Genomic DNA, 25,631 nt, shown 5'->3' with positions numbered 1-25,631 from the left:
TTAAAAAGAAATATCCAAGGGAAAAAAACATTGATCTATTTAATAGCTCTATTGTTACCAAAATGCACTATTTTTTTCTTAAATTCTACTTAGCTCAGGGGTCAGATTATAAGTGACAATACTCCATTTTCTCTCAAAGAAATTGTACTATAGTGATGTTTATGCATGTGTACAAACAACATTGTACATCATGTATTTTCATAATTACAAAATTATGAAATGTTTTCTACTTTGTTGGAGGAACTGATGATAAATTTTGATTAGCTAAATTGTAGTCTTCATGGTAATTAAACCAAGTTAGATCACCGATTATGCCAGTTGATAACAGATTAATAGAGCAAGGAGAATAATAAATGAGTTTGATGTCCAATTTTCTTCATCTCCATTAATTGTTCTTGCCCTTACACCTTAAATTATTAAACAAGTATAACATTCTGCTACAATTAGTTCTTTTAAATTAGATTATGTATAAGCTCATAAATGACAATCAGGCAATTACTCTATTCAGCAGATATTTTCTGAAATTTAAAACTGCAGTGGAAAATTAGTGCATTGTGTTTATATAATATTGAGTCCTAAAGGGTCTTGAAGAATGTCTTCCAACAGTGTCAATGACTATGAATGGCTCCCCAGTTTTTTAGTCAACCTCCTTATTTAGTTTAATAACCTTTATACAATAAAACAAAGAGATGAATAGCTATCAGAAGAAATTTATAATTTTCCCCCTGTGAAAATTTTATTTTAGAGTATTTTTTAAAACCAATAGACTGTTACCCTAGTTACCCAGAACTGTGAAATTTTCTGGCTTCTAACAACTTCACAGAGGTTATGGGAGATCCCTAAGGGAAGAATATGCTTAGCATGAAGAATGGCAAATTACTAATAGCAACTAATTAATATTGTCTGAGCACTTACTAGGACAGAGTGCAGAATACTAAGGAGTTACAAGGCAAAGGGAAGACCTTGAGTGAATGAATAATGTGTTTGATGTCCATAAAGAGTGGACCAGAGAAATCGGGCAACAAATCACAATTTAGACTTGAACTGGGCACTACAAGTTATGTTAGTTTCAGATACGTAAAAGTAGAAGGAATCTCAGAGGCGGAACAGTTTTCAATTAGATCCCTCCCCTTTATTCTTTTTTTCTTTCATTTGTAACCAGGATATATTGAAGGAGGGCTAAGAGGAGATCTGTACTAAAGATATGCAATTAATAGCCAACATACATATGGGAGGTAATTCAAGCCAAGGAGGCAGATAGGATCATGCATAGTGAGAAGATGTCCAAGAATAAAATCTTAGGAAATACTTCCATATATGGGAGTCATGCAGATGGGAGAGTAGGATCTAAAAAAAAAAAACTGAGATGATGGCCAAAAACAAAGAGACCAAATGACCAACAACTAAGAGAAACTTTCAAATAAATCTATGTCACTGCTCTAGCCATATGAACTTATCTTACCAGATGCAATTATAGTACCCACATTATGGATTTGAATCTTCTTTTCTGTGTATTTGATTCCATTCAATTCAACAATTTTTTATAAACATCATTTCCTTATCTTTCAACCAAGAGCAAGCCATTATGAAATATAGCAAGGTGGAAATGCATGATCCTTTATAATCTAATAGAGAAATGAGAGTTGTTAAATGTTACAATAAGGGAAAAATCAGGGAACTGACAGCAAATGAATTTCAAAAAGATAATGAATTTCAGAGTCTAATTTTAAAGGTAAGTTCAATAAAAAGAAGACTTGCCTAATCACTCAGGGGTTATTGATTAACTTAGTGAGAGCAGTCTGAGTAGAAAAAATGGAAGCAGGAGTCCTATTGCAATGGTTTGAAGAATGAATGGAGATGAGTGGAGGTGGAGAGAGTGAGAAAAAAACTCATGTTTCTAGTAATTTGATTATTACATGAAGAAGCAAGACTAGGTATTAACTACATTGAGACACAGGTTTTAAAAAGTGATTGTTTCTCATATAAGAGACTGATGTATGTTCCCATCTACAACTATACCCAGAAAGTTCAACTGTTCTCTTGTGCTTTTTAAAAAATAATTTTGCTTTGTCATATACAAAAATCTAGAGAGATAGAGAGTAACTGTTGTTCCACATTGTGCCAATTTTTAAATTATTTGAATAATTTTTGTAATTTTACAGCACTGGATACATTTGCTACAGTATGTGCATTTCCCCTCTATGGTACACACCATTTGTCTTCCCTTTATTTTAATGGTATTTAATCCCTTGTTTTTTTTTCCCCAAGATTTTCAGCTATGATCTTGCTGCTATTCCTTCAATCCTTCATTCCATACAGAAGTGCTGAAACATGTTGCAAAGGTGAAGCTTGAGTTATAGCTGATTTATTATTATTAATGAATAAATAAATAAATGAATAAATGCTTTGGCTAAATTAATTCTTTTACCTAGACCATGTTAGGAGCACATATTTTTACTTTATTCTAAAGCATTTTGCTAAGTACAAAACACAGTAAATGAGAAAAGGTGTGCCATGGAGGTGTGATATTATGTTCAGTAGGACAAGACAGAAGGACTGCAAAATGAGCTTACAAATAAGTTCTATGCCAATGTTTTCAAACTTCTGTTGGAAAATGGGCAGAAATTAGCTGACATAATATAATTCAAATATAATGAGCAGAATGAATCTTCTTTCCTATAGCTGTATATTCATTCAGTTTAACAAATGCATTTTGAGCCTTCTCTCTAAGGCCAAGGCACCATTCTAGGCAACCTGGGAATGTCAAGATGACAAAGACACTATAATATTAGGGAGTGAGAAGTGCAAAGAGAGTTTGATGAGTATCTTAAAAGAACCACAGACAAATAAGAAACAATTAGCTTGGATCATTACGGTTAAAAAGCCTTCTGCAAAGATGAGACATATGTATTCCATTTTAAAAGTTGAATTAGCTGTTAAGAGTAGGAGTTGGGAAGTGGAAAGCATAGCATTTTAGAATAAAGACTATCATAAGTGATAGATAGATAGAAAGAAAGAAAGAAAGAAAGAAAGAAAGAAGAAAGAAAGAAAGAAAAAAAGGAAGAAAGAAAGAGATGCTCAAGACATCACAAGAATTTAGTGTGACTAGAACACAATGATAGAGTGAGGACTGGAACAGGATTTCTTAGGAATAATGGAGGTAACGGAAAGTATTTCAGGTAAAAAGAAAACAGTAAGACAAAAAGATTAAAAGGTGATGTCTCAACCACTGGATCTCTGATTTCAGCTGTTGCTTTAAGGGAACAGTTCCTTGTCCTTTCAAGACATTCCACTTGTAATGCATTCCCTGCTTCTCTTTGTTATTCTTCCTCAGGCTGTGCTCCAAGTATCTATGAGAGTCTCAGCCCAAGCACAGACAGCCTGGACGTTGTGAAGAGGAAATACCACTGGAAACAACCATCAACCAGTGGAGATGGGAGTGACTGGATAAAATTCTTGGTCTCTACCCATCAGTTAGACAATTCTGGGAGGCATTTTTTCCCTTCTTGGGGGTCCTTAAGGTCCTGCTGTCTACAGTAGCAACCTTGAATAGCATATTCCTTCCTCCTTCCCTGCCTGTTATCTTACATTTCATATTGTCTTACACATGTTTCTCAGAAGTGCCTCCTAAATAAACTACCTGCTCTAAGGCTCTGGTCTCAGGATCTGCTTTCATGGTAATCCAATATAAAACAGACACATTTGTCTCGTGATAATGTTTTTGATCATGTACCAAGTAGCAGACTCTGATGTCTTAACATAAACTACCCCTTGATGATCACACGTTGCCACTTCTGCTTTGCACACTACTGAATTTGATTCTCTCATCCCCTGTGCTGTGCTGACTGTTAGAGAGGAATTACTATGAGAGAGGACTAGAAATGCAAATAGGGACAAGATATGGAATGCCTCAAACACTATGCTAAGTAATTTTCTTCATATGCTCTGGCATATTCTGACACATGGGATGTTTTTCATTTAAATTGTATACTCCTCTGTATCTGTGCATAATATGTAAGAAGCCTCTATCTTATTTATTTCCATATTATTTTTCCCACCCAATGGAGCAACTCATTCCTTTCACCTAAATGATATACAAAAACCTTAAAGAAGAATCCAACATGCCAATGTAAAAATAGGACAATCTTAGAAGCTGCAGCACTAAAATGTGAAGTTAGTGGGAGGCCAATAGGAGTTAGAGGTATGTATTTTCAATAAATACCTGTTTGTGGCCAGGCATGAAAGATGTCAGGCACAAAATCAAACTACGGGGCTTTCCATCTTTTCTCACCACAGTTTAATAAAAGGCTTTGAGACATCAATTTTTCTATTTCCCACTGATGTAAGTGGTTTGGGATCTCAAATAAAATAATATATTTCTCTACAATTGAAACCCAAAAGTGAAAGCTGTGTATGAAAACTATAAGATAGCACTGCCCCCACTACCACTAAATAAAGGAATAAGAAAGAATGAAATTGTAAGGGGAAGAGGAATGGAAAGAAAATAAACTGTCTTAGAAAAAAATTGTCCTCGGGAGCTAGAACAAATTAGATATGTGTATATTAATGCCATTTTAATTTTAAGTCAAATAGCAAAATGTGACTGTCGAAACTCAATTGACTAATAGGAACTAAATCGCCTAATAATTAATTCAATGTATACCCACTGTGTCAACTTAATGATACTTGTATCTTATGGATTGTTAATATTATTTGATTATGAGGATGAAGACGAGGAGGTATAAAGACATACATATTTTTTTCTAAGGGTGGCACTGATATTACTAAAATGGGGAAGAGATGCAGAGAGCAATTCAACAACTCAGCAACTAACAAGTTTTTGTATTGTTTGTTGTGTTTTATTAGAATCCTATTTAATTTGACATACCTCAAGTCTTTACTTTGGTATATATGAAATAGGCAATTTTTTCTGAATATACACAAATGAAAATTTTAACCTGCCTTTAGTAATATCAAATGTATGTTTCACTCTGCATAATACATTAGAAATGTAATATATTCAATGGCCTTAATTTTTTAAACAGAGAAATGAGGCTTATTTTTTTTTGAGGATTTTTAAACCTCAAATATTCTTCACATATTGAGAATTGTAATAGTCATTCAGTTCTCAAATAAGTGATGGGGAAGGAGATTGAAGGAAGAAACAATTTTAATGAAAAAAACTTGTAAAATAAGTAGTAAATAAAAAAATAGTTAGGATGGTAAAATCAGTTTATTAGGCACTGGGAGTTTTGAGGATAAATATTTCTGACCCCCATATGGTGGTTACAAATTTGGGCTGGGTTGGATGAACTCAGGTTCAAACCTAAGGTCTAGCAGTTAACTAATTGGTATTCAGTAAATTGACTCACCTGAGATTTTTTTTTAAAGATTTTACTTATTTATTCATGACAGACACAGAAAGAGGCAGAGACATAGGCAGAGGGAGAAGCAGGCCCCCTGTAGGGAACCCAATGCAAGACTTGATCCCAGGACCCCAGGATCATGACTTGAGCCAAAGGCAAATGCTCAACCACTGAGCCACCCAGGTGTCCCTCACCTGAGAAATTGAGATAATAATACTATGGAATTATTTCCTGTTTCAGAAATAAAAGCCAATAATGTAAAGACTAATGTAAGGAGTTTGTAGAGAGCTTTGGAAAGCACTACTAAGTGAGAGATGTTGTTATAACTACCATTTTAAGGATTTAAAATCCAGTGGGAGGGAAAAAATCCATTAAAAAAGAAAAATACAAGCAGGATATGATCACTACTATAAAAGAACTACACATGCTATAAGTGTTCCAGAAAGAAAAATAATAATAATTCCAGCTGATGAAAACGGTAAAGGTTTCATGGGAGAAGTAGCATTTACATTAGTCTTGAAGGTCCTAAGGTTGATTACGGGTGAGATGGGGGGAGCAAGAGGAGTGGGAAAAGCACTAAGTGAAACAAACCATATACACAAAAACACATGTGTTTTGGGGAATTGAAAGTGATAGAAAATTTGGTGAATAATAAGTAGTCTCTTTAGTCAGAGAACAGGTTAATGTGTGGTGTGGTGAAGAGGAAGAACTGAGAGAGTGAAAGAGAAAGAACATTATGAATATTGTCAATTAAAGTCATAGCCAAATCATAGAGAACCTGGAACACCATGCCAAAGACTTCTGTCTTCATTCTCAGTGATGACAGGCAAAAAAGTTACAAAGCAATATGGTTCATAGAAATAAACACTAAGTCACCATCCAGGTCATTTAATCTTATTGCCCCAAAATGAAATTTATAATTTGCTCCTCCCCCCACCAATAGATCTGCCTAAGCAATCCATCTCATGGAAATATCTCATAGAAATCCAATGGTTCTCTGAACCAAAGCCAAAATGTTTCTGTGTTGCTGATGGACAAGCCAGCCCTGAGTAAGCAAGGAGGTTAGATGAAAGAGCAAGAAGATGTTTTCTGATTATTGTTTACAAAAAACAAACATGCAAACAAAAACAGATCCACAATGATTTATGAACATTAAATATTCCAAAGAAAAAAAGAAAAGAAAAAAAAAAATATTCCAAAGAAAAACATTTTAAGGGTAGGGACTTTCTTCTTCCTGTGTAAAAGAATATATATAAGATGCTTAAAACAAACTGCTTGATAAACTTTGCAAGAATAAGAAGAGGTGGAGATGACTCATGTTGCTGTTAAACTAGTTTTTATTATTGCAAAAGTATAAACATCAGGATGGAAAATGAAGTCCAAGGGAGGGCAAGTAAGGATACTGGAAACAAACCATAGCAACAACCTTATTGACATTAGAGACCCCAGATGTCTCCAGAGACAAAATTCTAACAACCCCACTCATTCTGTACACACATATCACTTCTTGAGGGTCTATTGCTCCTCTTGACTTAGGGCAGGATTCATCACTATTTTTAATAGAGAAAGAAATAGCATTCTGGTAACTTTGGAGCTTAAGCATTAAGAAGGTCTGGCAGCGTGACGTCTGGGTGGCTCAGTGGTTGAGCATCTGCCTTTGGCTCAGGGTGTGATCCAGGGTCCTGGGATCAGTCCCACATCAGACTCCCCACAGAAACCTACTTTTCCCTCTGCCTATGTTTCTGCCTCTCTTTGTGTGTCTCTCATGAATAAATAAATATAATCTTTTTTTTTTTTAAAGGAGGTTTGGCAGCTTCCATCTCTCCTTTCTTGGAGCCCTGAACTATAATGCAAGAAATCCAGGTTACCCCACTGGAGAGAGAATTCACATGAAAGGGTCCTAAGAAAATTAGACACCACATGAAAAGAGGGAAGAAGAGGCACTTGAGGCCTCAAATACCCAGGCTTGCACCCAGACACAGTCACTATTTCACTGCTACTCCATGGGAGACCACAAGTGAAAAGTACAAAAATGGCCCTGCTGACTCCCAGTCAACCCATGGAATCTTGAAACATAATAAAATGGCTGCTCTTGTTTGTAGTGGTTTGTTAAGCAGTGATACTTAAAACAATGAATATGTTCAACTACAAGACCATAGGGAAGGTTCATACTTCTGGAACACAGCAGTTTTTTATAGTTGGGAACATCTCTTTACTATAAAGAAAAGTATTAGTAATCCCCCATGTTCTTTCTATATCTCACTGATGTTAGTGAGGTGGAAACACAAGTAGAATTGCCAGATAAAATACAAGAAGCCTGGTCAAATTTAAATTTCATATAAACACACTATTTTTTTAAATATAATTATGCCCCACACAATATTTGGGACATAATTAAACATTTTTGTTTTTAATCTGAAATTCAAATTTAACTGGGTATCTTGTGCTTTTATTTGCTAAATCTAGTAATCCTACATATAAAGGATTGCTTTATCTTGACTTTTTTTTATAGTAATGATTCAAAAAGCTTTGGGGGTATAAAGTAGATTAACATTTTGTTGAGGGCAGTAGAGAGGGATGAGACAGGAATGAAAGATATAATTGTTGATAGCTCATAAAGCAACGTTTCTAAATCCCAAGAGGAGCCGATGGAGTAGAAATCCTTAACAAGATTGAGAATAGAAGTCTTTCAATGAAGATGGAGAATGGCCCTGTGGGGTAAGTTTGAGTGTAGGTTATGACCTTGTATGGGTTTGATGCTGCTTCCTCCTTAGGCTGGTTACCTCACCACACAGGCCTGCTTTCTCATCTGCATTATAACACAAGTTGAGCTATGTTCTTTCCAACTCTCACATCCCATGATTCTAAGTGCTGACAATAGAAATAGAATTCACATTAAGGCCATAAAGTTGAGAAATTGGAATTTCCCCAGCCCTCAAAATTGTGTTTTTTTGTTTTTTGGGTTTTTTTTTTTTACAGCTAATATTAACTGACTGAGGGATCCCTATTTATTCCATTTCCAAATCTACTTCTGAATTAAAAGATTGCTCAGGCTATTTTACTAAATCTCCCATTAAACTACAATAATATATTGTATTAAAAGCTTATGGTTGAAAATATTTTGCCTTTCTTTTATGAGTTAATGGTGACCAAGTTCAAGTTGTGCAAGAAAAAGAACTTTGGTTATTATATAGTTGGAAAATAATGGAAAGCAAAGGTTTCTGAAAATAGCTAGGTCTTCATAGTTCTGGGGAAAAAAATAACTTGTGGCATAATACTGGACTTCTAAATTATTTAATGAAATCCTTCCTAATCCTGTGTTCCTGGTGACCTAAGATCACAAAGTAGTCTGAGCTTTAACAGAAACTAATTTTTGAATCATATGAAAAGAACTGAAAGGGCAAATTGGTACATCTCTGATTACCTGTTTGCCTTAAGCATATGGATGATAAGCTAAGTTTCTTTTTTTTTAAGATTTTATTTATTTATTCATGAACGACACACAGAGAGAGGCAGAGACACAGGCAGAAGGAGAAGCCGGCTCCCTAAGGGGAGCCTGATGCGGGACTCGATCCCAGGACCCTGGGGATCACGCCCTGAGCCGAAGGCAGATCCTCAACCACTGAGCCACCCAGGTGTCCAGGTCTGCCTGATATTAAGTCACACTCTCTTTCTTCTACTTTACATTTGCCACAAACGTATGATGTATGTAATGTAAATATGGAAGGTATATATTTACTGTTGTTCTTTTGTGTTCTAAATTAGTTGAAAAAGGACAAAAACAAGAAGTAAATATTCTAGCAGTGGAAAAAAAATTATTTTGTATGGTGCTTCTGTCTCCATGCCTCTGTATTCCCTCACCTGTCTGCGTAGGTCTCTTGTCTTCTTGCACATGTTGTCTATTGCAATATTCAGGGTATTACTCCTTTCCTTTTTTCCAGCCTGCAAAGGAAAAAAAAATGGCATAAGCAATGGTATCAGATTACTCTTTATCACTTAGCAATTTGCTTTCTAAATTTCCTGAAAATAACAGCTTGAAAATTCAAGAATAGGTTTCAAAACTGCTATGATATTGCATATGATTCATGAGCACTTCACTTAAGACTAAGTAGAATGGTGATTAAAGCTCACATTATTTTCTTCTTTAAGCTTCTGCAATATTTCTGATACAGGGCTGGGTTGCATTCAGTGTGGCAGTCGGCAGAGCATTCTCTCCAAGAAACTCTGATATTCATTCTTAACAAGTGGACTCTATAACCTCTAAGCACACAATTAGCTTAAAAGCATTAGATGCCCAATTTGTCAACTTCTGTGGGAGTTTCTGAAGTCATTTTCATGGTGTATTTTGTAAGTTATGCAGAGCCATATTGGAGTTTTGCTAAACACTAAATAAAATATGCAGTGCAAATTCATACAATTTGCAAAAGTTGACCACAATTTTAGCTGACAATATTCCAAGAACAAATTGTTTCAAGTAGGAACTGGACGCTGTTTTTGGCTCTTTAAGATAATTTGTGCAACACCTTTTCATTCTTTAAGCAGAACAGTTCTCTGTTATACACTTAACCTAAATCTTTAGGCTATTAAGCACACAGAGAGTCACCTTGGATGGTGTTTTCTACATATTACTTTTGTGGGAGACAACTGAATTGAATCTAATCATACTTTTTTCAGTGCTATCTTGTATAAAAAAGATTGAAAAAAATCATTATGTGATTCACCTCTAAGAAAATTGCTACCATTTAAATTAATAAACTGAAAAGGGCTCCTGAGAGGAGACCTTGAAAATCAGGAAAGTAAGTGTAAGCAGCTAATAACTAGTAAGTTTACAACACAGACTCCATGAAGAAGGAAATTGAGGCAGTATCGACCATTAGGCAGCATGCCATACACTATGCCCAATGACTACATTCACACATAAATCCTTACCTTCAAGTGGGAAGACTTCTTTACAAGAAGTATAAGACCATTTATACCCTATCTCAACCTGTTGAGTCCTGTCTTCTGTCACATTTTCTCAAGTACTATCCTTCCCAGTAACAATATTCCTCTACATGTCTATCTCTTCTCCCAAGTTCTTATATATAATGTACTCTTGACTTCAGTGAGTGTCTACAAAATTACCTCCTTCTAAAATCCTGTCCCTCAATGTTTTCCACAGAGTTCCCCTCACCAACTCTCCTCGAGTAAACTCTCACCTGTCCTTGTTCCAATAGTATTTTGAAAATTTCCCAATACACTCATCACTCCTACAATACTCTTAGAATCTTGATATTGACAAGCATAGCTTTTTTTTTTCTATTCCTGAAGTAACTTGCAGAGGACATATTGAATGGTATCAACTAGTTTATAAGTGAACAACTTGATTTAAAACACAACAAGGGTGCCTGGATGGCCCAGTCAGTTAAGCAGTTGCTTAGTTCATGATCCTGGGGTCCTGAGATCCACCCTCTGTTTATCCCTCTCTCTCTGCCCCTCCCCCCTGCTGCTGTCCTCTCTTTTTCTCTCAAATAAATAAATGGAATCTTAAAACACACACACACACACACACACACACACACACACACACACAACATAGTTTTATTAGGGGCCTCGCAAATGCCAGGAAGGTGTCATACTTGATTCTTGAGGAGATTTTAGCATTTACCTATCAAGGCACAGCTAAAATCCTCTATTAGCTGAGATCGCTGCTACCCACCTAACCTCAGTTACAGGGAGGTTTTCTCAGCAACAATGTTACTAATATTTAAGATGGAAAAAAAATCACCATCATTTGAGACCACTTTATACACTGTGGCATCCATGGGTCCCCGCCTACTAAATTCCAATAATATTGGCTGCACACATTTCTAGATGCCTCCTAGGGGAAAACAATAGAGGACTACTAAGTCTTTTACCACTTTTTCTTTTTGAAGATGAGTTGTGCGATGTGTACATGATGGAGACTGTATCTAATGAAATAAGTGGAGAGAAGAAGAAGGAGGAAGAAATAGAGACAAATAAAATTCTAGATGTCAGAGCAATAAAAGCAATGGTGGCAATTACCCAGATGAAAGTGGTGGCTGCCTTCACAGCTCCTACCCAGCATTATCTCTGGTAGCAGTGGAGAATTATGAAAAGTTCATGCAGAGCCATGGAAGGCAATGCCATAAACAGATACACAATGGGCTAGAAGACAGTTTCTAATTTTACCTCAAGATCCTAGCCTGTATTCTCCAGTTTCATGCAGTGTAGCTCTTGGTTGTCGCTTTCAACTTCATGAAAGCAGAGCTAGTAAAAGGGGTCAGGAGTGAAACAGACTGAAGAGCTACCTCCCCCTCACTGCCCCTCACACAGGACATCAGAAATAATACAGGGGATTCCTGTTGTGTTGACCATAAAAACTCTAGCTTCTGTGATGAGATTCATCAGAATAAGTAAAAGATGTCAACCTTCTCAGGGCAAGCAGCAGTGGCATACAAAACTTTAATAAAGGATGACAGGAGGTGACAACCTGATGGGATAAAATAAAGAGTATAAAGATGATTTCCTAACTTCGACCCAGAGCTTAATCTCTGTTTAAAATGTTTCATTGGGTGAAAGACATTTTGTTCTCTAGGTAATAACAAACAGTCCCTATCACTACAGGAAGAAAAAAGTTTCCCCTTCTTCCTTCCCTGTCTCCCCCCACCCCCACCTTTCTTCTCTTTCACCTCCAGGTTTTTATTGGGTCCTTGCTCTATTTATCCCGATTTACTGGATTCAGTCAAGCCATTTTATGCCTCTTTATTCCTTTTGCATGGCATAAAAATAAATAAAGCAAGGAGAAATAGCCCCATCCTGCTTAAAAGCCCTGATTCCTTCTGTTTTCAAAGCCTGAACAAATCATCAAGCAATGGGCTAGGACCGAAGGTGAATTGTGTATGCTGAAGTGAGGGAAGGAAAGGGCAGGATATTAAAACAGAACCACAGATAACAGTCAGAGCCTGCCTACATTCTAGGTGCTTAGAGGAGAGGATGCTTCTTAAAGGAGCCTTGGCAGGAGCCACCATGAAGTTAGCCCAGCCCTGCAAAAGGAAAAGGTACCACTTACAGTGGAGTATCAGAGGGAAAAGTGCTGAGAAAACACGAACAGATCAGCAATATGTAGGGAAAGCAATCACATTCCTCATCAGTAAATAAACTGTCAGGAGACACTTCACTGAAAAGAACAGTTCTGAACATAGATTCTATTCAATGAAATTTCAGTAAAAGTATTGCATATTGTAAATACTGTCCCAATGTGATTCAGGCTTATAATCTTAACTATGAGTCTTTCCATCAATTCTGTCTCACCATGGCTCCCATGTCACACCACAGTTAATTGTACTCTCTTTTGTGGTTCCCTTAAAGCTGCCCACACATTGGGAAAAATGTCTCTTTATAAATAAATTCTCCTTGAATTATCCTAATTTGAGTGTTCCATCTGTTTTCTGTTGGGACTCTGTTAGGGAAAACTTTCTATGTTGTTTGTCCAACATAATGGCCACTGGTCACATGTGGCTCTTTAAATTTAAATTAATTAAAATTAAATACCATTAAAAATTCAATTCCTCAGTTCCTTAAAGCAAGCAATAGTTGCATGTGTCTAGTGGCTACTATATTGTATAGCACAGATACAGAAAATTTTCCTCATTGCAGAAGGATATATCAGACGGTACTGTTCTAAAACACATATTTGTTTACTCAAATATATAATGAGTTCCTACTTTCACGAAAGTCACATTTTATTTGAGAATAAAATAGTGAGCAAGAAACAAACAAAAAAGCCCAACCCTCAAGCTGTTTAGTAAAGAAATTTAAGGTCTAGAGGCGCCTGGGTGGCTCAGCAGGTTAAGTGACTGCCTTTGGGTCAGGTCATGATCTCAGGACGTGAGATCAAGCCCCTCATCCTGCACTCTGCTCATCCAGGAAGTCTGCTTCTCTGCCTCCCTTTCCCTGTGCCCCACCCCTCCCCTCGTGATTTCTACCCCCCTAAAATAAACAAATAAAATTTTTAAAGAAAAGAAAGAAACTTAAGGTCTAATTTTGTTCCTTTTTTGTTCCAAATCCCTTCACCATATTCCCATTGTTGATGGAATAACAAATTCTTGATCATGGTATTCAAGGCCCCATATGATCTACTCCCATATTTACTCATCAATCATTAATGAGATACCTTAATGAGCCCTTTATTTTCTATGCAATACATCATAACTCAGGAACTTTTCCCATGTGAAAAGTCTCATTTTGCACTTTTCATCCCCTACTTCTCTCATTATGGACTTCTTTCAAGACTCCACTAAATCACTGAATTTTACATGAAGTTTTTTTTGAGCTTCTCAGTTGAAATTAATAACTCACTTCCATGATACTTATTTATACTGTTTATACTTTTTAAAATAATACTTTGTTCAATAAATAATCCAATCATTTCAATACATCTTTTATTATCTATTAATAACCAGGCACCATACTAATGACGATGATACATTAGATCTAATGCTTGCCTTTGAGGAGTACACATCTCATGTTAGAAACAAACATAAACCCGGTATTAAATAAAGGCATACAGGGTAATCTCTGCAGCACTCCACTAAGGATGAGGGAAAGATTCCTGAGGAGGTAACATTTGAACATTGAAAGATACGTAGGTGTCAGCCATGCAAAGATGAAAGAGAAGACCATTCCAACGGAACAGTTAGATGGAGCCAAGGCAAAAGTCTTTAAAGAGTAACTAGTATAAAATGTTTGAGAGAACACCAGATCCTAAAGGTTGTTGACACATTAAGAAATGAGGCTCATCTGGGATGCTTGGGTGGTTCAGGGGTTGAGCATCTGCCTTTTAACTCAGGTTGTAATTCCGGGATCGGGGATCAAGTCCTGCATCAGGCTCCTTATGGGGAGTCTGCTTCTCCCTCTGTCTATGTCTCTGCCTCTCTCTGTGTCTCTCATAAATGAGTGAATGAATAAATAAATGAATAAATAAATAAATAAAATCTTAAAAAAAAGAAATGAGGCTGATCCTACAGACCACTGGGTACCATAGAGGTTAAGCCAGTGAGTGACACAGACAGACTGCTATTCAAATACATCAGCCTGGCTGGAGTCTGTACAATGTACTGAAGGATATTAAGAACAGAGACTAACAGAGGAGTTACTTGAAGCAATAGTGCACAGAAAGACGAAAAGTGTTAAAATAAATGTGTTGGCAGTCAAATGAAGAAAATCAATAGATCTAAGGACTCTGAGTAAAGTGGGGAGGCTGATGACTGGCAGAGGCTCAGGGTGGCCAAAGAAAAGAGGACAACATAGGCTTGTGTGCAGGTTTCCAGGAATGATGACTGGTGGAATGGTGTTCAATCATTTTATTTATTTATTTATTTATTTATTTATTTATTTATTTATTTTTAAAAGATTTTATTTTATTTACTCATTCATGAGAGACACAGAGAGAGGCAGAGACATGGGCAGAGGGAGAAGCAGGCTCCTCATGGGGAGCCCCATGCAGAACTCAATCCTAAGACCCCAGGGTCATGACCTGAGCTGAAGGCAGATGCTCAACCACTGAGCCATCCAAGAGCTTTTCAACTGATCACTTTAAAGGGAAAACCAGCTTGATACAAGGATGATGATATCAGTTTTGGAATTGCTGAGGGGCTTGTGAAGAGCTCACTTCATTAGTATTTGCCCTGTGGTTACCAGCTTACCTGCATGCATCTCTCTCAGCATACTGTATGATCCTTGAGAGAGAGAAACTTCTCACATACAATTTGTCCCTCATGGCATTTATTACAGGGCTTTGCACATAGCAGAAGCTCAAAAGTTATTGTTGAATAAATAGAGAAAAGAAAGACTGGATAGAGGTAATCTTTGGCAAATTCCATAACATTGCTGGGCCTTAGTTTCCATACCCGTCAAAGGAAGATTTGTCCCCATTGTTCCTTTATTCCTTTCTAACTTTAAAATTCTGTGGTAGGGCCATATTCTCTAAAAAAGAAGAATTATAGGATAACATATTACTTCTTTTGTCCAAGTTTTCGCATAAGCAACTGTTAAAAATGTGTTGGGAACATATGCATAATATAAATCTGTAATGGTACAAATAAAAGGAAACATTTGAACTACGAAGGTCATGATGTTGACCTCAAAAGAACCAGGAAACTTCAAATCCTAAGGGATAAGGTTTAAATCAAATGAAAATTTATCTAATTTATAATCAAATGAAAATGTTATCAGTGCAGAGAGGAAATCTGTATGGAATTTAAACAGCAAGAAAAATGTTTTTGTTGTTGTTTTGTTATTTATTTTTAATTTTTTAAATGTGTGCCATCATATTCAACCTTTTAAAATGACACATTTCTCTTTAAATATGAAATTTTCAATTCATGGTAAAGATGAAATACGATGTCCTTAAATTAGTTCTTCTCTGCAGAAAATAGCTTTAAAAATATTTCATACTTAACACTTAGCAGAAGCACAGATTCTAGTCTACATTTTTCAGGCATAAAAGACATACAAACAGACAAGCATTAAAAAAAATAAAATCTATTCTAGAATGTCACTATACTGAATGGCATGTCAGGAAAATATCCTGGGTATACTAGGATACTAAAAAATAGGGTATACTAAAAAAATATTTCTGAAACAAAGTCTGTGCTATAAAACTAAAACTAAAACAAATAAAAATTAATGTTGAGACTTGAAATGAGGTTTTTAAAAATAACTTTATCAAGAAAATAGGTTAAAGACTGCAAGTGTCTTGAACTTCTATACTGTTAGGGAAGTAAGACTCTGCCCCAACCAAATGGCTGCTGAGGTGGACCAGAGTCAGTGAGAGGAAACCCACATTGTCAAATATCTACCACAGCTAAGTACTTCACATTTATTGTTTTAAATGCCATACGCAATAACTGTTCACACATTTGCATACAAAGACACTGAAGTTCAGTAAATTTAAATATCTTACCCCAGGAGGAAATGCAATAAGTGGTAGGATCAAATTGAGCTGAGTCTAATCTGAGGCTTTATGCACCATACTGTAACGACTTGAATGAGCTGTAACTTAAATCCAAATTAATATTTTATGTAAATTATATAAGTGTATTTCTTAAAAATAATGAGCAGAATAATATAGAAGTTTGTGGAGACAGTTAAAATCGTGTTTGAATCTGTGCTCTATCATTTGACAGCCATGTATCCTTAGCCAAATTACTTAATTTCTCCAAGTCTTAATTTCCTTACCTATAAAAATGGAGATAATAGAGCAATTATATTATAGAATTATTATAAGGAATTAAAGATGAAGGCTAAAAAAAATAAAGATGAAGGATATGCAAGTTCTGACAATAATAAGGGCTCAAGAAATGCTAGCAGTTATTATTATACTTATCAATATTGTCACCATTGTTACCAACACTTGAATTTTCCAAACTATACCAGCTGGCTGATTTCCCTACAGTTTGCCAAACACTAAACCTTTATCCTGGAATGTTCTGATCTCTCTTTTTTTAAAAAAAGATTTTATTTATTTATAAATAGAGAGCACAAGCAGAGGGAGAAAGGCAGAGGGAGAAGCAGGCTCCCTGCTGAGTAGAGACCCCACCCACCCACCCCTACCCCTCAAGGCAGGGCTCACTCAACCCCAGGACCCCAGAGATCATGACCCAAGCTGAAGGCAGATGCTTAACCCACTGAGCCACCCAGGTGGCCTGTTCTGATTTCGTCTTGTTCAGAATTCTTAATTCATGACTCAAGATTCAGTTTAAGCACCTCATCTTCCATATCATCTTTTCTGACTTTCCTCCATAAAAAATAAGACATTAAAAACCCTTTCATTTGTCTTTGCACAGTTTTCCTGCATATTTCAATGATAACCCTTGCAAAATGTTTTGTTACCTTTTATACTCTTCCTCATCTTTTAAACTGTCAAGTTTTCACTCTGTAATCTTAGTATCCACTACAATGTTGGGCACCCTTCTAATGGCTGTAGATAAATAAATGGAAAAGTAGTTAACTATACTTTGATTATAGTAAGTAATACTCAGTTTTATTAATAAAATTCGTATTTATATTTGAACAAAAGTAGTTAATCTTTGCCCTAATAGCTGTTAGATATTCTATTCAATTGGTGTTTTTATTCACAGATTATTGTCATTATTCCCTACAGGAAGGTATAATGTAATCTTGTTTATGAGGATGAAATCCAATCTGTGGATCAGAAAATGGGAGATCTGAAATCAACTCCCTGGGTCCTCAGTCTCTGCATTTGTAAATGGAGGCCATTGCACTAAATGATCTCCAGAGTCTTTCCACACCCCTGTCCCTACCCACCAACCCCCTACCCCAACTCTAAGAGTGTGTGGTGCTGGAGTTCTGTGTCCATGTAGAGTCTAGTACATATCTAGCCAAGTACTAAGAACATGACATTGCCTCTAGTTGCATGTGTCCTCGGATCAGAGATGCTTCTGCTACACTGCAGGAATTCAACTGACACACACCAACTACAAAAGGAATAGTCATGGGTTTGTACTACAATAAGTTACTATTAAATTCAAATTGTTTTACTGGTGATGTTATTAACAAATCTTAAATCTCAAGGATGGATATAAACTATGGCCTTATCTTTTAAAGATCTTGTCATGGAAAATCAGTCATACATATGAGCAAGTGATGATGCAAACATCCATTCCAGTGACCAATAAGTAACTTTGCAAGAGACTGAAGAGTTGGGAGAAACCTCAGACTTTATTTCCCACTGACTCTCACTGTTTCCACCTCAAGCTATTCTGTTTTGTGACAACATGCCTCACTCAATCCCTGTCTCCCATGTCCCCACTCTTCCTGCAAGAGTTTCTTGCCCTCTATTCAAGCCCAGCAAACTCTGGAACTGACACTGTTCTTAATAGGGAGAAACTGAAAAGATAGAGTTTATTAATTTCAGTGACTCAGCATTAAACTAAACTCACTGTGACCCCTGTTCTAATGGGTTTCAGATCTTGCCAGCTCCTAGGTCAGTGACTGTTCCTATAAATCATGCAATGATTACTATTAAATGAAGGGAATATATTCAAAATTGAAGGTTTTACTTAGGTTCAGGGCAGGATTCAAAATATTGTGTATGTTAATGGTTTCTAAATACTCATCTCAGAACTCATGAGGTAAAAATGCAATAATACATTATTAGTTATTTAACCATATGAGCTGTCTTTTAATCTGAGAGTATTTCCATTTTTTTTACATTAAGGTTTTTGTTATTTCTTTAATAAACTGATGGCTTTATTTCATGGTACAATATTTTTTATTTTTATAACATCTTTGACATAACAGAGTAATAGAAAACCTGTCAGTTTCACAGGTTTTGTCTATGTGTCTGTGAATGTGTGCATTCTTTGTTGTTTCTGTTTGCATAAATCATAGCTTTGGGGACTAATGGTTTAAAACAAAGAAATAAGAAATCTTCCTAATCACAGTCAAAACTGATTAAATCAGTCAGTTGTGGTATTGGTTTATAAACAGATTAAAATAATATCTGTGCTTGGGCCACCTGGGTGGCTCAGTGGGTTAGGTGGCCTTTGGCTCAGGTCATGATTTTGGGGTCCTGGGATTGGCTCCCTGCTCAGCAGGGAGTCTGCTTTTCTCTCTCCCTCTGCACCCGCCCCACTCATTCTCTCTCTCTCTCCGTCTCTCTCCAAATCTCCCTCTCTCTCAAATAAAAAAATAACAGACCTTTAAAAATAAATAATATCTGTGCTTTTGAAACTGAACTTATTTTCTCAGCTTACTCAGTACATTTTATATCAACAGCATTGCGTTTAAAATAACATTTGTTTTAAATTGCCATTAAAGTAATGTAATAGAACCAGTTGGATGGTCTTCAAATCTTAGTTCCAAGACTAATTAACAAAGTGACCACATGTCAATTATGTAAGGTAAGCTTCAGCTTCCTCATCTATAGGATGAAGATGGTAATGTCTGCTTTAGGGGTTAAGTGAATTACATAAAATAAATGTACCTAAACTGTGCCAGCTGGTCACTGCCTTATAATTGAAATTTAATACATTTTCTTTATTATTAGAAATAAAAATATTTGTATGTAAGATTGTTGGGGGTATAGAAGAGAAATTATTTTATTTACTGCTAAATTTCCAGCAGTGCTTGTCCGTAATAGAGAGGCTCAGTATTTTTTGATTTGCATAATTTTTTTCAAAATGAACTGATAATGAATAAACATATGGAACATGATATAGATCTATTTAAGGAGGATTTACTATGGTCATCAGAAAAATTGTAGAGATCATGTTACCTAGTACTAAGTCCTTGGAAATCATAGTTTTCAGAACAGTCAATATAGACAAAATATAGACAGCTAGGCCCACATTCACAGCTTCTCTAATTTCAGCTGATGGTTAAGTTGTATATCATGTCTTTATTGACATTTCATTTTCCAAAATCCCTTTACTGAGTCATTGTCAGAAGTTGTTAGCATATTTCAGAAGAATATCTAGCTCATTCTAGAAATCTTTTTAATTTTGTGACACTTGACCCAGCAGCCAGCTTCAGGAGCCTGACTACCAATAAAGATAACAGCAATGAATACTAAAATAAGTATATCCATGAGATAGTAGAATGTGATATTTTATGCTGTCAATTATACCTTGACTTCTTATGGCAAAGATCTTATTCTTATCAGATTCGAAGCCACTAGCAGAATCTAACAAGTAATGACATGGCATTATTATGCAAAGTCCAAATAAATTATTTTCCATCTTTTAAATGGAACCACTATTCTCTAGCAATTTTTCTGTCTCTACAATGCTTTAGGAGGTAGAGTATTAGAACAATACTGATCTCATTAAAATTTTATCTTGTCATTTCTCCACTTTCTTAAGTACAATTCTTATTCTTTTTATTTCCTGAGTCAGGTTTTCATAGTTTAATTATACTCAGTATGTCAAACTTCAGCTAACAGTGAGCTTTATAAAGTTTATTATATACCATCTAAGTACGTTTTTCTGTAACCCATTCATACATAATATAGACCAGATAGATTTCCACCGTTCAGATTATGATTTTCATTTTCACCATTAACTGCCTTGTAGACATACTTATTTTTAACACTATAAAATAAAAGTACAACAGATTTATTCTTAATATTTAAAATAACGCTATCATTGCTATCTTCAATTAGCACTTCCAAGGTTCATAAAGTCACAGAGTCTCAGATTCTGTGGCATAGAGGAAAGTTAAATACAGATAGGTTGCTCTTTAACTAGAGGGATGGAACTGCAATGTGTTATGCTAAGTGAAAAAAATTAATCAGAGAAAGACAAATACCATGTTATTTCACTCATATTTGAAATTTAAGAAACAAAATAGATGAGCACAAGGGAAAGAAAAAAAGACAGAGACGCAAAACCATAAAACAGACCCTTAATTATAGAAAACAAACTAAGAGGAGCTGGAGGGGGGCAGGTGGGAGATGGGCTAGGTTGGTGACGGGCGTAAAGGAAGACACTTGTGATGAGCACTGGGTGTTGTATATAACTAATGAACCACTGGATTCTGCTCCTGGAACTAACATAACACTCTATGTTACTAACCATAATTTAAATAAAAACTTGAAACATTACAAAAAGAGATAGGTTGCACCTTAAAGAAACTTAGCATATGAAAAAATTTCCTTCAAAATACATTAGAAGGTAATAATTTTCTTTACAATTAAAATGTCTTTGCAAAAAATATAAATAGAACAAGTCTTCTTAGCCTATTGAAAATATTTTTTGATATAAAACTTGATTTGTGCATACATCTTCAAGAGAAAAAATCTCATAAACAGGATTAACTTATATGCAGTCAAAATAAATATTGATCTATGTGGTGTAACTTGAGAAGAACCAATGACTCCTACTTAAAAATATTATCTTTCTCCCCCTACCTCTACTTCCACACTCTACCTAATATATGAAATTTTCCACCTCTCTTTTAATGTAAAATATTTAGCTTTAATTAAGCACCAAGATGCACATAAGGGAATTTCACATTGATGTGTCAGACCAAGATAATGATTTTCAAAAGAAATAATTAAAAGCCAGTTATATGACTCTGAAACCTCAAATCTATAATGAAGATATAAAGGCCAAAATGTGTGAAGACAGGGGAAGATTTTATGGAAAGAATTCATACAAACAAAGCCAATCTAGAATCCCCGTTCTCCTCCCTACATCTTTGGTAAGAGTATGGTAAAAGAGACTTCAGTGGGACCATTTAGAAAGTATGGTATGAGTCCCTGGCAGCTGAGATTCAGTGGGCAAGTATAAATTCTATCTTGAGAAATCTGCCTGATGAGAGGTGGCTGGCTAGTTGCTGATGAATAAATAGAAGAAGTGAATGAATTCCAGTGTCTGAACATTTTCTGTATTCCAGGTATAAGCCTCATGCAAGAGACAACTAGGCCAGGATAATCTTGGTTTTTGCCCAAGATCATTGCCTAGATTAGTAAATAAAAAGTTATAGAAACTGCTAGATTTTGAGGATAGGCTGTCAGCTGTGGGAGAAACTACCCGTCACATCAAGGGAATAGCAAGTAAAATTTGGACCTCCAAGAACTCACAAAACCACCTGTGCCTGGTTTTTCCATTTGCCCCTCCAGATTTACTCATCACCCCTGTCACCATACCCTCTGCCCCTATACTCCAGATTTCATATGAATAAATATTCCCTTGTTCTCTGCTTTCCTATGGATTTGGACAATGAGTGGAATAAAAGGGTGAGAGGAAACTAAGGTTAAGGTATTTATTTTCTTACTGCTATTCTGAGGAGTTGCTGTAAGCTGAGTATGTTACTCTTTTGAAGATCACAGCTCTTGTCAGGCAGCCTTCTTCTTCTTCTTCTTTTTTTTTTTTAATTAACTTTTATTGGTGTTCAATTTACCCACATACAGAAAAACACCCAGTGCTCATCCCGTCAAGTGTCCACCTCAGTGCCCGTCACCCAGGCAGCCTTCTTCTATATGAAGATGCCTCTCAGGGTCCAGGAACCACTCCCTCACTTGCTCCTTCAGCCCTGGATATGGGTGGGCTCCCTGCAGTTGCTATGTTCCACCCCTTGTTGATTCCCCAAACATTGTCCACACCTATGTAAATAAGGTTTTTGATACATCTTCCTCAAATTACCAGCTTGAGGGCAGCCCAGGTGGTTCAGCGGTTTAATGCCACCTTCAGCCCAGGGCGTGATCCTGGAGACCTGGAATCGAGTCCCACGTTGGACTCCCTGCATGGAGCCTGCTTCTCCCTCTGCCTGTGTCTCTGTGTTTCTCATGAATGAATAAATAAAATCTTTAAAAAAATTTACCAGATTGATATAGCATGTGTTCTCTTGCTGAGACCTTAACTGACATAGCAAGTGTAGAGGAAAAGTCAGCTTTCAACACCCAGAGAGCCAGCAATAATTTTCCTATTCCCCTTTCCTCTCCCCTTTCCCTTTGCTTCATGCCAGAAAAAGAGGACTAAAAGAAAAAGCCAATAACTTCTCTCTCCCAGTTAGTTACTGATTTCCTCCCTACAATAGGCCCAAACTGTTGGAAACTTGGGCCCAATTTAAATCAAGATACAAGTTTTGACAATTACATTTTAACTACTAATTAGAAGAAAGGAAACAACACAGAAGACCTAAGGTAACCAGAACAAATTTGAAATTTCTTGATTTTTCATCTAGAATTAGAGGGAGAATTTACTATACTGTATAAAAAAATTAAAGAGATAGTGGGACTACACCAAATTAAAAAGCTTTTGCACAGCAAAGGAAACTATCAACAAAACTAAAAGGCAATCTACTAAATGGGTGAAAATATTTGCAAATGATATCAATCCAATAAGGAGTTACTATTCAAAAAATATAAAGAACTTATACAACCCAAAACCAAAAACCACAAGTAATCAAATTTTAAAATGGGCAGAGGACCTGAATAGATATTTTTTTTCCAAAGAAGATATATATGTGTCAAACAGACATATGAAAAGGTGCACAACATCACTAATCATCAGGGAAGTACAAATCAAAACCACAATAAGATATCACTTCACACCATTCTGAGTGGCTAGGACGAAAAAAGACAAGAAATAACAAATGTTGGAAAGGGTATGGAGAAAAAGAAACCCTCATGCATTGTCGGTGGGAATGTAAGTTGGCATGGCTACTGTGGAAAACAGTATGGAGGATCCTGAAAAAATTAAAAATAGTAATACCATATGATCCAATAATTCCATCATTGGATATTTACCTGATATTTACCCAAAGAAAATGAAAACACTAATTTGAAAAGACATATGCACACCTATGTTTTTTGAAGCATTTTTTATAATAGTCAAAATATAGATGCAACCCAAGGATCCATCCATAGATGAATGGGTAAAGAAGATACAGTGTTTGTGTGTGGTATACATATGCAGACAATGAAAATATTACTCATCCGTGAAAAAGGATGAGATTTTGGCATTTGTGACAACATGGATGGACCTAGAGGGTATTATGACAAGTGAAATAAGTCATGGAAACACAAATATTAAATAATTTTACACATATGTGGAATCTAAAAAAACCCAAAGCAATGAACAAACAAATAAAAAGCAGAAACAGACCCATACATATAGAAAACAAACTAATGGTTGTCAGAGGGGAACCATGTAGGGGGATGGGCAAAATGAGTGAAGGAGAGTGGGAGGTATAGATTTCCAGTTATGGAATGAGTGAGTCACATAGATTAAAGGTACAGCATTGGTAATATAGTCAGTGGTATTATAATAGCACTGGATGTTGACAGAAGGTTGACACACTTGTGGTGAGCATAGCATGATGCTTAGACTTGCCAAGTCACTATGAAGTATACTTGAAACCAATGTAACATTGCATATCAACTACATTTCAATTTTTAAAAAAGAAAGAAAATAAAGTAAAAAATATAATCACTTTACTTGCTTTTTGAACATCATAGGTATTTTAGTTTTAATCTCCAAATGCCGCCTTGGAGGCATCCACATATTAGATATGTTATTGGGAAAGAATAGTAGGAAGATGGGGGTTTATTGATAAATACACAAAATATTGACCATTTTCAGAAAGCAAGCATCAGGATGGTATTTAAGTCAGTCACAGGGAAAGGAAAGCATCAAAAGAGAAGAGACAGTGAGTCCAAATTTATAGGGATGTCCCAAACTCATCTAGCACCCTCAAGACAGAATGATGCAAATTTAAAATTAACAATGCAGCTTCAAAGAAAATCATAATTCCAAATACATCTTTCTAAGTTTCTGTTCTTCATTCATTGATGTAGAGGATAAAAAAATCTCTACTTAGTGAGTCAGAGGGGAGGGCTGTAGTCTTAACTTTCCCACTTGCTTGACATGTAATCTTGGACAAATCACATAGCACCTGTGGGTCTCAGTTTCCTCTTCTGCAAAATGGGGAAGGAACATATCTCTTGTGGTCCCTTCCCAATCTGATATTCATCTACTAAATATTATTATTGGGGGTACTTACTGCCTTCTGGTTATAGTTCTCTACAAGAAAGAACATTTTTATTTCACTCCTTAAGGAGAAAATACTAGTGGAGGAGTATTTTGAGTTTGTTGGTACTTCCAGGTGGAATAAATTACCTGGTGAGTTAGGTTGGACAGAAGTTGTGGAGGACTCATTTGTAGCCCTCTCTCTTTTCCTTTCTGCCTCATTAGTCCCTCAATGGCAGAAGGTGAATTCTCAGGGAGCTGCTGAACAATCTTGGATTTAGGGAAGGAGTAGGAAGCCCTTTTATGACAAGCCCAGTCTCCTTGTCTAGTTTTGTTCTAAACCCCTGGAAGGGAGGAGAGGCAAATGACAGGCCACAACAAAAGCACAAAGATAGTTAGGTGCTGGTGGCAACTGACATTCTCATTCTCAATACCATAAGCAAGATTTAAAATGAAATATCATTTGGCCTATGCACATGTCAGAGATGCATATGCTATCACATCCTTTCAAAAATGCAAGGTTAGTGAGTGATTCTTCAATAGACAGCTAATACTCAGAGATTTCTAAAGTTTTTCAGTAAGCTTTAATTCAAGCTATGGAACAAAGCCTAGAAAATATCCATGTATCTTAAAGTCAAAACCAAATACTGTATATTCAAAAGGGAAGGGAAAAAAATAACCATTTGAAATGTGGCCATCATTCCAAAGGGATCATTGCTACTATTTTGCCATCTCTTTAGAAGATTTATACATCACTCTTGATCTT

At 36.0% G+C, this 25,631-nt stretch overlaps 1 protein-coding gene across 8 annotated transcripts in view; it reads right to left on the bottom strand.

Moving 5' to 3' along the window:
* CTNNA3 (catenin alpha 3) overlaps positions 1-25,631 on the bottom strand; it is a 1,730,823-nt gene that overhangs the window by 832,586 nt on the left and 872,606 nt on the right. For all 8 annotated transcript variants that reach the window (XM_041748054.1, XM_041748055.1, XM_041748056.1 and 5 more), the window contains one exon: positions 9,228-9,308. In XM_041748054.1, coding sequence (XP_041603988.1) covers positions 9,228-9,308 — 81 coding nt within the window. The remainder of the gene's footprint in view (positions 1-9,227; positions 9,309-25,631) is intronic.

This window comes from Vulpes lagopus, chromosome 3 (assembly GCF_018345385.1).
Source record: "Vulpes lagopus strain Blue_001 chromosome 3, ASM1834538v1, whole genome shotgun sequence".
In the NCBI taxonomy this organism is placed as follows: domain Eukaryota; kingdom Metazoa; phylum Chordata; class Mammalia; order Carnivora; family Canidae; genus Vulpes; species Vulpes lagopus.
Note: the sequence above shows the minus strand (reverse complement) of the source record. Positions and strands in the feature narration are given on the sequence as shown.